Source organism: Aspergillus thermomutatus, assembly GCF_002237265.1.
Source record: "Aspergillus thermomutatus strain HMR AF 39 chromosome Unknown NODE_168, whole genome shotgun sequence".
NCBI classification, from domain to species: Eukaryota; Fungi; Ascomycota; class Eurotiomycetes; order Eurotiales; family Aspergillaceae; genus Aspergillus; species Aspergillus thermomutatus.
This window is the reverse complement of record NW_020798217.1, coordinates 37,762-51,762: the sequence shown is the minus strand read 5'-3', so window position 1 is coordinate 51,762 and position 14,001 is coordinate 37,762. Positions and strand designations below refer to the sequence as shown.

The following is a 14,001-nucleotide window of genomic DNA, read 5'->3' as shown; positions in this document are numbered from 1 at the left end:
GATGACAAGCATTCAAAGCCGATGCATACCGCTCTTGTAATAAAGAGGCCACGGACTGAGAATGTCGACTCTGCGTAAACGACGAATTAACCGGAGCAGTGTTTACATCAAACGCTGTATCATCTCTATGGCCATCACTGCTTTGTGAGCTAATCCAGAGGCCAATCCGATCTCGAAAACGGCTGCCAGATGCGCCGTCCAATTTCTCGCGAATCACAGCTTCTGGGTTGAGATCTCCTACAAATCGTTCTAGTCTGGAGTTATCAGGCGATACAGATGTCGAAAAGGTAGGCTTCGCTGGCCCAGCGCCGCCCAGAGAGGATGGGCTGCCTGGGTGCTGATTGCTGTCGGAACGAAGAGCAGTACGCTCAAGATGATCTCCGAAAAGAGCTTGCGCCCGACCTGAGACAGACCCTGAGCTGATGATATGGCGGCAGCGTTTCTTGTTGCAACACGGTTTAGCTCTTCAGACCGTCATTGTAGATTAGAGTGCTGGTCGAGTATAGATGGTGATGACAATATAGATCGGGAAGAGGGGCTAAAGCACACAACAGACAGGAATGAAGGGCGGGAGGAGAAAAGTTGGTTGAAGAGAAGAATGATACCTTTCTTCGCTGGCAATCAGCGCATGCTCGAATGGCTCGTGTGCGACGTCGCGATTGGGGAGTATCAGCAACCCATTTGAGCTCCATCCTCACATGATAGTGTATAGCTGAAAATACAGTTGCAGCAGAATTCCTGATCCCAGGTAGACGGTTGGATGGTTCCTTTTCGGGCTGTGTCAGTGTTCTTCATAGATACTTAATGTTTCGTGCAGGGCTATACTCCAATTATTATAATAACGATCAATATTGACGCTAATCCATAGCAGCATGAAGTGCTTAGCTAGCACTTAGCGGTGCTGCCGAAAGAATACCTTAGATGGATCTATCTTGAAATGACCAACCACGGATATGGATGATTTGTGATGTTTGGAAACGGGTGGTACCAGTCTTGAGCGCCCCAGGGATTATCAATAATAGAGAGCTATAGCGCCGGAGATTGCAGGCTTTGAAATCTCATCTAAATTCCGATCTTGAACTTGACACATACTTGAAAGGGTTCGATTAATGCCAAGCCCACGTTACTATTATTATACGCGTGAGCAACGCGATCACTGTTACAGACTTAGAGCGACGCGTTTACCCGGGGAAGCTAAGTGCTGATGCGGAGTACGAGAGTCTACAGCTCAATTTGGTGAGATAATTCTATATGTGGATTCATCACATTCTCAAATTAGGTGAGTTTTCTTGCTTAAATCACCGAGTAAATCCATTTCATATCTTTACAATTGGTCATTATTACTTCTACTACGCCCTTCGTCCTTCTCAAGTCGCGGATTTCGACATTCAAGCTCTATTCACATACGAAGCAAAGAACCTTAAAGCGCGTCATGGCCAGCCCGACAGGGCTCAAACGTAATGCTAACCATTTATCAACACCAGCGTGTGATGCGAAGAAGCCCAAGGCCAATGGCAGTATCACGTCCTTCTTTGGTGCCCCTAAGCCGAGGCCTGTCGACGCCAAAACCTTGACCATTTCGTCCCCTTCCTCGAACTTCAACAAAAACAAATGGGTGGCATCGTTGACGTCTGAGCAGCAAGAACTCCTGCGGCTGGAGATTGACACACTGCACGAAAGCTGGCTGTCTAAGCTCAAGGAGGAGCTGGTCACACCAGAGTTCTTGGGGTTAAAGCGGTTCCTAAAAAAGGAGAGGGAGTCGGGTGCAAAGATCTTTCCTTCAGAGAATGAGATTTACTCTTGGTGCGACTCCTTCCTAGCCATTTCATCGACGAGGCACAGAACTAGGTTGCTAATAAGATCAACCCCAGGTCTCGACATACACCCTTGGACCAAGTGAAAGTGGTCATCATCGGTCAAGATCCCTATCACAACCATAATCAGGCTCATGGTCTAGCATTCTCGGTTCGGCCTCCCACTCCTGCTCCTCCCTCTCTGGTAAATATCTATACCGGAATCAAGAATGACTACCCTACTTTTCAGCCACCGCCAAACAAGGGTGGCCTGTTGATACCGTGGGCTGAGCGAGGAGTACTCATGCTCAACACCTGCTTAACAGTCCGCGCTCATCAGGCGGCAAGCCATTCAAACAAAGGATGGGAACGCTTCACTCAAAAGGCCATCGACCTCGTCGCTCGAGTACGAACTAATGGTGTGGTTTTTCTGGCCTGGGGCTCGCCGGCAGGGAAACGCGTAGCAGGTATCAACCGGCAAAAGCATTGCGTTTTGCAGTCGGTCCACCCTAGTCCGCTCAGCGCTCACAGGGGTTTTGTAAGTCTTGCTTCACTCCCTCGCAATCATGGCAGACCCTTTCGAACCCTGTTGTACTGACGTGAGACTTTATGCGGAGTCTAGTTCAACAATGGCCATTTTAAAAAATGTAACGAGTGGCTCGCTGAACGTTATGGTCCGGATGGCATCATTGACTGGAGTCTGACCCCGAAAACAAAGGCAGGCGGTCCGCTTGCCGCTATCTCAAGCCCAGCTCCTGTGATCGATCAGGTGAAGACGTCCCCAGCGAAACTGCCTGATTCGAAGCCTTTTGAAGAGAGCAAAGTTATTAGCGTGGAACTTATGGACCCTGACGGATCTGTTGATGAATTTGACGATGATCTCGATGCTCTTGAGGCTCTAGCGGCAACCGAAGCTGCAACATGAGCTGTTGAATACCTGATTCAATTGGTGTATGGTGTATCTCCAGTAGCTACTACTCACGAAGGGGCCATCTTTGTGTTTTTAGGATGTGCAGCTGTATCAGCAGTTCTGTACCAGTGAAAATCTATGTGTCCTATGTTTGTGTTTTCAACCCCTTGCCCCTTTCTTCCCTTCACTCGGCAGAGATACTACTGCCCCAGGTCTTCAGGTTGACTAAGAAAGTGCCCTATTTCTGCCGAGTGTCAAATGAAGGTGTTGTAGCATGCTGCACTACAAATGTAGGTACCTCAGTTGATTGAGTCAAGCGAGCGCAGCGAAAGTGTTGCTAACAAAAGACTTCCGGCCTCGTCGCGGCTCCTACCATAATCGTCTTGTTAAGCCACATATAATTAAATAGAACGCTCTATTCGGGGTAGGATACAATCATGATGTTTGAAATTCGGATACTTAAATGAAGTCCTTCAGCTAAAGTAGTAGTCTACAGTTCATCATGATCGCCCTTCTCGTCGCCAGTAGCAGCAGGAGCTTCAGTCTCGGTGGATGTAGCCGAAGGGGAAGCGCTAACATCATCACCTTCTTCGACTTTCTCTGAGCGAGCCTCAAGAGCGTCGACGTTGTACTTGCCGTTCTCCTTGATGAAGTTTGCAAGATCCTCGACGGTACGAGAGCCAGAATACTCGACAGGAGAATCCTTAGCACCGGCGGGATATAGTTTGATGGTAGGGAATCCGGTGATGGAATCGGGCACGTCGTTGGCGGTAGCATCGATCTTGGCAATGGTGACCTTATCTTTAAGATCACCAGCATAGAGAGCCGCTAACTCATCGTACTTGGGGGCCAAACTATGAAGGAATCGTTAGCTCACCTTTCATCCCAACCTTTTGGTAGGAGGACGGGCAACACTCACGCTTTACAGTGTCCACACCACGGGGCGTAGAATTCGAGGAGAACATCCTTCTCGTTATTGATGACAAGATCCTGGTAGGAGTGAGCCACCACGACTGTGACGGGTCCTTCTTGGGTTTCAGGAATAGGCTCAGACTTGATGCTGGGCTCAACCTTGCCATCAAGAACATCTTGGATGAACTGGGCGATGTCTTTGGCATTGATTTCCTTGGACTGGTCGTAGGGGTACTTGGCGTTCTTCTCAGGATCCTGGATAGCGAAAGCGGGGAATGTCTGGGGGTCAAGGTTAAGGTTTCCGGCGTGGGCACCAAACATCTTGGCATCAATAGTGGCGATGTTGATGGCTCCCTTGTGCTTCTCAGCAATGGGCTTGAATGCCTCGGTGTACTGATCACGCTCTTCCTTGGTCTCGGCGAAGATGTACGCGAGTGGGATACCGGCCTAGAACACAGTCCAGGGTTAGCTGGTATGGTCAAAGCAGATTGATTGTTCTCGATCATTGGAGACAAGAACATACCGTAATATAGCCAGAGTAGGTCTCGGGGCCAATCTCGCCCACGAGGGGAGTGCTGGCAGTTTTCACCCAGCTGAGGATCGCTTCCTGGTCAATCTTTCCGTCGTAGATAGCCTTTTTCTCATCAAAGTCTTTGTAAAGTACAATTGAGGGTTGCTTGACACCCTCCGCCTTGGCAATAGCTGAGTCGCCGGTCGCGGCAAAGAGGTAATTGTCTCTCTGAGATTCAGCAAAAGAGGTGAACACATCATTAGCAGCCTTATCGTCGGAGGCAAAGTAACCGATGACAACAATCTTATCCATGGTCTTGATCTCCTCGAGGTTCTCTTCAGTGACAGTCGAGACGGCGGGGAGGGACTGTTTGATCATGTAGGAGACAATCCTTTTCGAGCAAGGTGAGTTAACAATGTATCCAGTAAATAGGAACCGGGAGGCGAGGACATATCGAGGGGGAAAGCAGAGCGCAAATGATCAGGGACGAGGGTTGATAGAGGCGCACGCTGGGAATGGTAAAACTTACGAGTCAGCCTGGCGAGCTCCCTGGTAAGGCTTACTGGAATCAGGGCCGCGGAAGATCTTGAGAGTAGGATAGCCTTCGACGCCATTCTCTCTGCACAAGTCCTCTTCCTCAGTGCAATCAACCTTGACCAAGGGAATATCTTTTCCCTTGAGCTCAGTGGCAGCCTCTTCATACTTGGGAGCTAGAGCCTTGCAGTGGCCGCACCAGGGCGCATAGAACTCGGCCAGCACCAAGTCATGCTCCTTCATAAAATCCTTGAACGAGTCTTTGGTGAGAGAGACGACATCGGAAGTGGTATCAGCTGTCGCGTCAGCAGCAGAGGCTACCGCGCTAGCCCCGAGAAGGCTTAAAACCCAGGGAGCAAAAGACCGCATGATATAGAAAGGTCTCAGGAAGAAACAAAAAAGAAGGTTAATGGGATATATCAAGGACCGAGTATGAAGATCCTCTTGGAAGTAGCTGTAGACTCAATTCAGTCCTGCTCGACTGATGAGTTGAGAGTTGGACAAGAATGAATCTCAGTCCGGGTTGCTACCCTACAGCACAAAGGCAAAGATGAGGATGATGGGAAGGGCACAGCGGAGGGAGAACAGACGATTCAAGAGGTGAGCGGCCCCATTAAGTACAGGTATGGAGAAGAGTTGAGGACAGTTTGTTCTTTCTGCAGTCAGCTGGCTGTTCGAGCTCTGTGACTGGCTCCGCTAAGCCCGCCTAAACAGTGAATGCTGCAAGGGACTCGTAAAATCATAGGTAAATACTCCGTAAATAAGGTAGTTAATGAATCATAATAATAATACCCGCATCGGAACTCATAAGGCCATAATTCACAAAGTAGGCAAGTTTTCGACGGAGAATGTCCCGTACCCAAGTCCTATCTAAGAGTCTTCGATTACTCCGTCCTCTGTATAACTTTCATCATCCAGGCAAATAAGGTAACAGCCTAGCATGTACCTAGGTACCTTTGTCTTTCCATTTCCCTGCATGGATTTCTTTGTACGGAGTAACTGGGGTATCCATAGGGCCTTAGCACAGGCACACCTGATAAATTAATGAAGTACGCTGTAATTTATTATACCTTTAGGGTAAGGTGCCATACCATCGAGTATAAGGTGGTATCATTCCGTCCCAGGCGTGTAATTCTCTCCTGCTCATGTTTGTGAGGTACCTAGGTACCTTACTTTACTTTACCTACCTACCTCATAAAATAAATTAATGGTACTACTTAGTGTCATTTATCCATCTGCTCTTAAAATATTGCTTCTGACTCCTATAGTTACTCCAGTTCATGTTCAGGGTATTAATAGGTAAGGTAGGTAGTACAGAGTACCTAAGGTATGGCTGGATAGTACCACAGAGTAGTATCTTACTACCTTGAGTATAAAGGTAGGTAGGTGCCTATGTTACTCTGTAGGAATGAACTACGAAGTAAATCACTCATCTTTCTTCTTTTGACACTCTGTATGCTGGTTGAATACGGAGTGCTACTCCGTGGGCATGATTCATCCCTACCTTCTTACTGCAGGATTCCAACAACTACCTGAATTATTAGGATAATATTCAAAAAGGAGTCAAAACCTCGGGAACGGGTCCTTGACTCCCAAGGTGGTGACCAAAAAGCGAGGATTAGATTTATTCAACACACCACAAGTTGTGCACAGTCGGAAACTGGTGTAAGGAATGTGATACCTACAGATTCCAGACTGAATTGCCAGATAAGTCAATATTCAGAGAAGCGCCCAGCTGCCAGGGAGTAGAAAGATGTTGCTTGTAATGAGGCAGAATAATCATGTCTCACTGCATGGTACTGCTATACAAAATTGATGAGACCATGTCGATCCGGTCGATCATCGACACTATTGAGGTGTTTCCTCATAATTCTTCTTAATGCGATTCCGAAGCTGGTAAATTGATACCTGATAAATCATAAAATGGAGGCTAAGAACGCCTGTGCCTCACTGCCTCCTGATGTATTAGGGCTATGGGTAATGTCTGATTCTTCACTAAAAGGCAGTGAATGGGAATTTGTGTGAGCTGAATGAATAGGTGTCTTTGCCTGGACGCTCCTCAGTACATCAGTCATTTTCAGATAGTGCACTTGATACAATGAATGAATTAATTTTGGTCGTCCCGGGGCCGGACCTCTTTAAGTGTATGGTTCATCGTAGTTTGTACATAGCTTGGAGTTCTTATGAGAAGCTCAGCAGTGGGGAGAATGTGTCCCTATACCTTAGTAATATACTACTATCGGGAACGACCTATTGGCAAGCTGACAGACACACCGTTAGCCGACATATATGTAGATAGGTGACATGTTTCAATCCGTCCATTTGCTTGTGTCGCAGAGTAAGGTAGCACAAGGGTACGTACGAAAACGCTGAACAGTGGATACATCTCCTTTTCATTAGTATGAGGTGAATGCTTGTAATACTATGTACTCCACTGTGTCATTTGCACTTCAAGTTAGTGCGAAAGCGGCCCTATCTGAGAGAAAGAGACCGAGTAACAGTAACTATAGCTCACTTGGCGGCGCATGGTCCTCGTGTCCGGGAAGCGTTCCGTAGGTTTGAGCGCCTGATGGCTGCAATTCTGCAGCAAGCGCAAGCGCATCTCTCTTCCCTCGTTCAACATCCACAAGTAGCATTAGCGGCAATGGGAGAAATATCAACACGGCAAGAAACACAAATGCAGGTCGAATTTCGCCGTAGCGATCGGTGATGATGCCGACAATTGCAGGCCCAAAAATGCTCGACCCTTTGTCAGTAATTGCATAAAGAGCATAGAATGCTGCTTCGTTGCCAGGAGGAATCAACTCTCCGAAGAAACTGCGGCAGTAAGAGGATAGCCCGCCCATGACAAGCCCATACACAATTCCCAGCGGGAACATCTCCCACGGCTGCTGGAGGCCCAAAAACCCGAGGCTCTTAATTGCTGGAATAAACCCCAAAAGGCCATAGAGAGGCACTAGTTCGAACAAGAGAATGCATGCAATGATTGTTTGTGACGCGCTCAGATTGAATGCTCGCGAAACAGTACTCCAAGAAAACGCCCCCAAGACACCGGCCATCATTGCAATTACATTGATAAGTCCCAACGCTGCGGGCTGCATATTGAGTTGTGTCTTTGCGAAAAGTACCGCGGTCCCGCTAACGGTGGCAATTCCATCACTAAGAAGAAACCAAGCGGCGAGAAACAGCAAGATGTCTTTGAGATGACGTGTCCGCACTGCTGTCCGATAAAGCGACTTCCAAGCATAAGCCATGTAACCAATCCACGAGCGGGTGTGCTTCCCTCGATAAACGGTAGGCAATGGTGGGCCTGGGCGAGGTCGCAGCCAGAGCGCGGCAGGTATTGTGAAAAGAAACCACCAGAGCCCGATTAGAAAAAGTACGAGGCGCAGGGAGAAGGTAGTTTGGTTGGTAGCTATGACGACGAGGATGCAGACGATTTGTAGGATAACGGCACCGATGTAGCCAATTCCAATGCCAAGAGAAGATATCCGAGTTGATAGTGTCAGCTCTTGGGAAACTGTAATGGTGGTTGCAGGATGCATGTCCGTCGCGTTTTCGCTGTCTCTTCGATGGGCATGAAGTAGGGGCGAGGTGGCGTCAGAGTCGATGCCATGATCAATATTGTTTGTGAAATCAGAATGACCTTCTTGAGCGCGAGAATCATCCAGAGCAGACGGCGATTCGCAAACACATCCAAGCACAGAAGGATGGTGGCGTACTAACAAGGGTAGGAATGAATTCAAAAGCACAAAGGAGGCTCCAAAGCAGGTGTTTGCAATTATCGCAATCAGTCCCCCCACAATATAGAGCTTAGGCACCACACCGAGAAAGAGCATTGTTGAGACCGAGCCAATCACAGCGAAAGCCACTAGGAGCAGCTTTCGATGACTTCCATGGTCTGCAGCGCCTGACATGGATATGATCAAGATAGCTTGGACGAAGACACTCACCGAGAAGGTATACATTGCGAAACTCGCGGTATTTATCTCGACACCGAATATGTAGATGACACACGGGCTTACCCCAGATGGCCCGCTGGTATCATATCTTGAAGAAAGTGTCCACTGGGCTTGTGTGGACGTCTTCGATGGACCATTCAAGGTAGCACTGCAGGGAGTCACCATATCGGATAAAAGAACACCGCGGTCGCGAGCCATTTGCTCTAAGGTGATGGGGAGGAAGGAGCCTATGGTAAGTGTCAACTTTAGGAGCAAATGAAGACGAACGAAGGTCTGTTGCCAGACTTTTGCATACCCATAGCGCAGACTGTAAAAACCTCTGCTGCCCAGCCATAGCTATACCACCCAGCGAGTTCCTTTTTGCTGGTAGGCCGAGTATCATCCCCAGGGTATTGCGGCCGCGTGATGCTCGTTTCGCTTTCATCGCCGGCCCGCATATTGACACCAGCTTGAGACACGCACTAGCATTATACGAAGGGTCTGGTTGTTCGAAGCAGTTGCTCCCTCAACAGCTTGAGCTGTAATTTCTACCTTTCTATCATGATGCTTTAAGTCTTAGGCAGATAAGAGAAGGAATAGCCAGCCTACCACAGTATAAAGCAATGATTTCTGAAAGACCGCCAACTTAGGTGCACCTAGAAAAGGTGTCAGCAAGCGATAAGGATGGGCTCTTCAAAGCGTTGCTTGACCATACTAGTAGACCATGCAGGTTTGGTAAGATACGCCGGGTAAGATCAGACTGGATGTTGGATGAAGTCGATCGAATGAGGAGCCTTTGGCGAAGAATTATTTGGAGGTTTGCAGGAACGACATAAGTTGGGTTCCCTAATTAGTGAACGAACACAGTGCTGGGGCAAAGTAATCAGTCTGAGGCAAAACAAGTAAAGACTCCTTCTTTTCTTTGTCCGTCCAGTGTATCTCACTCGTTAACCAAGGGACGTCTGGCCATCGTCATCAACGGACTTGAGGCTCTTGAGCTCCTTATCTGAGTGGCTCCATAGCAGCTTACCTTATCCATAGCTACCCTAAGTAGGTAGTCTTGACCTAAATAGGTTAGCAGAAATACGGAGAGAGAATGATAGGTACGGAGTACCTTAGCCCGGTACCTTCTAGGTAAGGTACCCACCTTGGTAAGGTAACTGGACAGTAACGTAAGAACAGGTCATATTACCAAGAACTAAAAGTCTAAAACTACCTTATTAAGTAATCACTCAGGCATACCGTACATATCAGGCACCAAGGCAGCATCACATCATGAATCTGCAGTCCATCATGTCTTTGTCCGAGTGCACGAGTACTGCACCTTTTTGACAATACATCGCCCCATCAACTTCTCAATATTCCTTTCCATTGCTCGTATATGCCCAGTATATCTGCAAGCGTCATTTGTGGTGTGGTCACCTCTTTAATCTTCCATGGGGCATAGACGCAATCTCCTTGTTGCTGCAGCAAAGAGCCTCTTTGATGAATTCCACCCTTTCGTTCGCGAGGACCCCCAAATCCTGTCTCTGAGACAGTGAATTACAATTCGACTGAAAAGACTCAGTGTATGGCTTATTTGCCATTCTATTGAATGCTGTTGCTTTGTGAATCTCTTGAGCAGGACCGACCAACGCGAGTTTTCGTGGATATTACCTTCGCAAACTCTCAATCGGCCACCTGAATCAATTCTTCAAAGGCCGATAAGACTACCTCCTAAGGATCCTTACTCCGATTTGTCCGCGCATCATTCCTTGCTTCACCGGTCGTTTACTCTACTTTCAGTGCAGTTGCAGCGCTCTCGTCGAGCTAGCTTTGCGCATACCAGTTGATCACGGATGGCAGCAAGCTGAAGCATTTGTTCCAGCGGGTTTTGTACTGTCAGCTTCCCTTCCTGGCCCTAGCGCCGGCGTGTCTGGGCTCAGAGCAGCACCCGACTTAGGTCGCTCACCTTGTGCCGTGCAGAGGGTGAAGGGGGGGGAGGGCTGATTCCAGAGGCCGGAGGTGCCGTATCTACAGAAATGCCGGGCGTCATCATGGATAATGCTACTATTGGTGGGCCCAGGCATGCGCCAGACAATCATACCTCGAGCAATGGTGATAACTTGCGAAATGGGTCGTTGCATATCAACGGAGCGGCGAAAGGTGCCAAAGATTCCGACCATGACAAGGAAACATATACCGGCACACCTGGAATTGACGGACACAAAGTTCTGCCTGAGCTAGCTCACATCACGCAGGGATTCTTTCCGTTCTCGACGCTGGTCAACCGATCTGTGCAGCAATGCTGGAATGAGCTATCTGACCTTATTACAGAGCTGGCGGCAATACAAGTGTCCCCGCATAGCTCAATGCCTTTATTGCCTGTCAATGGAAAATCTCCTGGAAACCAGTCTCCCGAAAACCTCCAGAAAAAGCTCAGAATACTAGATTTTGCTCATGCTAAACGGGCCGAGTTCATTAAACTTCTCGTCCTTTCACAATGGAGTCGGCAAGCGCGCGATGTCAGTAAATTAATTGATCTACAAAATTTCATTCGCGCTCGCCATCAAGCTTTCGTGGATGCGTTGCAGCGAGTGGGAGACATGAAACGAGACCTGGTGCAGGCTCAGGTGGCCAATCCGGACCTCCAAACTGCCCTGGAGATCTTGTCCAAGGGCAGGCTGGAATCCTTAGCGGATGTAAGCCATGTTTTCACGCACGAAGCTCAACGATTACTGACTCAAAGTTATCTAGCTCGGTTACAAGTCCCCCAAACTTCTAACAGCGAGAGGCGCTCTGAAAAGATTACATAAAATAAACAGAATCATCAGCGCCAGACTTGCATTACATGATCCAATCCCTCGCCCATTTCGGACCTACCGAGTTCACGACGGCAGAGTGACTTTTGTCGTGCGCGGTGAATTTGAGCTCGACTTATCCGTCGGGGCAGAAAGCGAGCTCTCCCAGTTCTTCTTCGTTGATATCCGCTTTCTTTACTCCCCGTCCTCCAACATTCCGAAGGGTCGAATGTCTAATGAGCTTGATGCTAAAGTCAATGATAAGCTTCGTGATAGCGGCTTAACAGGCTGCTTCAGTTTCCTGCATGGCTTGGTATTGACCAACAAAATTCACATATTATTCAAGCAGGCCATCGAGTTGGCTAAAGGTCTTTGGTCAGACTCATTACGTGTCGAGCTATTGCATCGTACCCTGGTTATACAATATTGGGCTCTAAAACCAGGACCCAAGAGTTGGATCGAGATTGGGATCAAGAGTGGTTATGGGAATGCTGACAACCAAGGCTTTGGGATACCATGTCTGGGCTTGCGATGGATAAGGGACGGCCAAGAGGTTGACAGTAAAGACATTGAATTCGACGCAGAGGATCTATCAATGGAGTGTCTCCTGCGGAGTGTCATTGCTCTACATATCTCTTATTTGCTCTCGTCGGCTTACGGCATCCTAAGTGAATATTCGCTATTCTCCACCGGCGTTTTGTCTTCGCAGGCGCTTTTGAATGTGACCGAGCCTGGCGAATGTCAACTCTCCGTCCAGCTCACGGGCTCCAGACATCTTCGGGTATCCATTGAGCCGATGTCAGGAGCTATTATCTTGTCCGCTACCCCTTGTCTCTCAGAACGTTCCGAAAGTGATGCTGGTCTGGACAGGTCCACCATCGATGATCTAGTGACCCGTGTTTCTCGGCTTCGTTGCATTGCAGCTATAGAGGAACTAGAGTCAAATGTCAGGATTTTGGGATTTGAGACGGTCAGCCCAAAGGGACTCAAAAATGATATCCGGAAAGTTTTTCCAACTAATGTCTTACGATTCTCTCTTTTCTGGCACCCTTCCTGGGAGCGAAATTGGGTTGTGGCTGCAACAAGCAGCATCGCAGGCGACAACTGGTGGGTTGTGCAACTTCGCCGGCCTTCAAAAGTCGCAACAGATTTTTCGGGTCCTGATACAAGTATTTCACTTTGTTCAGGGCATAACATGAGCGATACCTTTCTTGCTACGAACCAACAAACCAGCTCCTCGTCATTCCCCGATCTGGCCTATTGTCTTTCTGGGATGGTAGCAGTTTATGCCAACGTCAGCTATCTAGCCGATTTGCAAGCAGTTGAGTTTCACCCACCATTGCGCGCATTGAAAGTTGAGTCCGACCTTCGAATTCCGGATATTTTCATTCGCTACCAAGTATCGACCCTTCCTCGGGCCTTTCAGCTAGTTTTGCCCGCAGGATTGAAGAGAAAGAGCTTTCTTAAGAATACGGTTCGCCTTGCCTTCCATGGGATTGACCGTCGCAAGAATATTGCCATATTTGTGGCGTATGGCAACTTGGTGGCACCCTTGAGAAATTTGTGCACATTAGTTCCAAAGTCGGACAGCTCCCTAGTTTTCAAGCGAGGAGGTAGTGGCTTTGCCCTTCGGCTTCTTGCTCCGGCCGGTCAACCTGTCATCGTACAGCTATTCAAAAGTCTACAGACTCTGGAGTGCGCGTTGTCAATTCTCGATTTTCTTCGGCAAAAGAGATTGACACCTCAGTCATTGTCGCTTACTCATATAGCCTTTGCTTACGGCCCAAGAAGGGATCTCTCAGCCATTATTGACATCGGGATGTCCGAGGTCCTCTCTTCTGCGGAGCTTGACCCTGTTCGCATTCTAGCAAGGACTGATCCCCTACTTTTTCTCAATCTGGGGATTCGATTTAATCATCCGAACCCTCATCGCCGGGTCCAAGGGTCTCTCGCTGCCGCTTTAAACCATGCTTCCAATGAAGCTGGTTTGGATTTCGTTACCGAGATTCTCTCTTTCACACTTCCCTTGATGCGAGCCTTGGAGCAAATAACATCTAATGCGTCTCGCCAGGAGACTTTCAGGTTACAGGTGATTGTGCGCAATGCGTACACATTCCTCCTCCATTATACTTATCAGGGCTTCCGTTTCCAACTTACAACGAGCCAGCATTTGGGGCGATTGACTTGGGTACTAAGAGAATTGGGCAGCTCAGAGGTCAGACCAGGCCACGACCAACTCAAAGCCAGGCTGCGAGGCACATTGTATCATTCCAAGGGAAACGGTTGGAAAGGCCTTGGAAATGGAGTGATTGCAGATGCTGAGGGAGTCGGCAATGTTCTTTGGGCCCTGGATGGATGTTTCACCGGCGCCCAGCATGATACTTGGTTACCGCGAGAAACTAAATCTGATCAGGATTACTCAAACCAGCCGGACTCGGAGCATCAGAATCAAACCGGGGCACCCTCGCAGGCTGGCATGGCTAAAGATACTACAATGACGGCGAACTTCATTAATGACAAAAGTCTTCAGCGACACCCTGTTGCTTCCAACGCTGCAGATGTTATTACAATTGACTGACGCCTCTGTATAAAGTGATCTCCACTTTTTCATCCCTTTTAT

At 48.3% G+C, this 14,001-nt stretch overlaps 3 protein-coding genes across 3 annotated transcripts; 2 read left to right on the top strand and 1 right to left on the bottom strand.

Moving 5' to 3' along the window:
* Positions 1-1,432: 1,432 nt before the first annotated feature.
* Positions 1,433-2,718, top strand: CDV56_105686 (uracil-DNA glycosylase; the record flags this gene model as incomplete). The annotated part of the gene is made up of 3 exons (XM_026759305.1): positions 1,433-1,803; positions 1,872-2,331; positions 2,416-2,718. The coding sequence occupies 3 exons, from the start codon at positions 1,433-1,435 to the stop codon at positions 2,716-2,718; spliced, it is 1,134 nt and encodes a 377-aa protein (XP_026612538.1).
* Positions 2,719-3,193: 475 nt separating this feature from the next.
* CDV56_105187 (uncharacterized protein) lies at positions 3,194-9,059 on the bottom strand (the record flags this gene model as incomplete). Its single annotated transcript, XM_026758806.1, has 6 exons — positions 3,194-3,557; positions 3,623-4,062; positions 4,139-4,517; positions 4,656-4,956; positions 7,176-8,849; positions 8,918-9,059. 6 exons carry the CDS (start codon positions 9,057-9,059, stop codon positions 3,194-3,196), a joined length of 3,300 nt encoding a protein of 1,099 aa, XP_026612537.1.
* A 1,563-nt stretch (positions 9,060-10,622) lies between these two features.
* On the top strand, positions 10,623-13,959 carry RGR1 (mediator of RNA polymerase II transcription subunit 14; the record flags this gene model as incomplete). The annotated part of the gene is made up of 2 exons (XM_026758416.1): positions 10,623-11,282; positions 11,338-13,959. The coding sequence occupies 2 exons, from the start codon at positions 10,623-10,625 to the stop codon at positions 13,957-13,959; spliced, it is 3,282 nt and encodes a 1,093-aa protein (XP_026612536.1).
* Between the last annotated feature and the right edge of the window lie 42 nt (positions 13,960-14,001).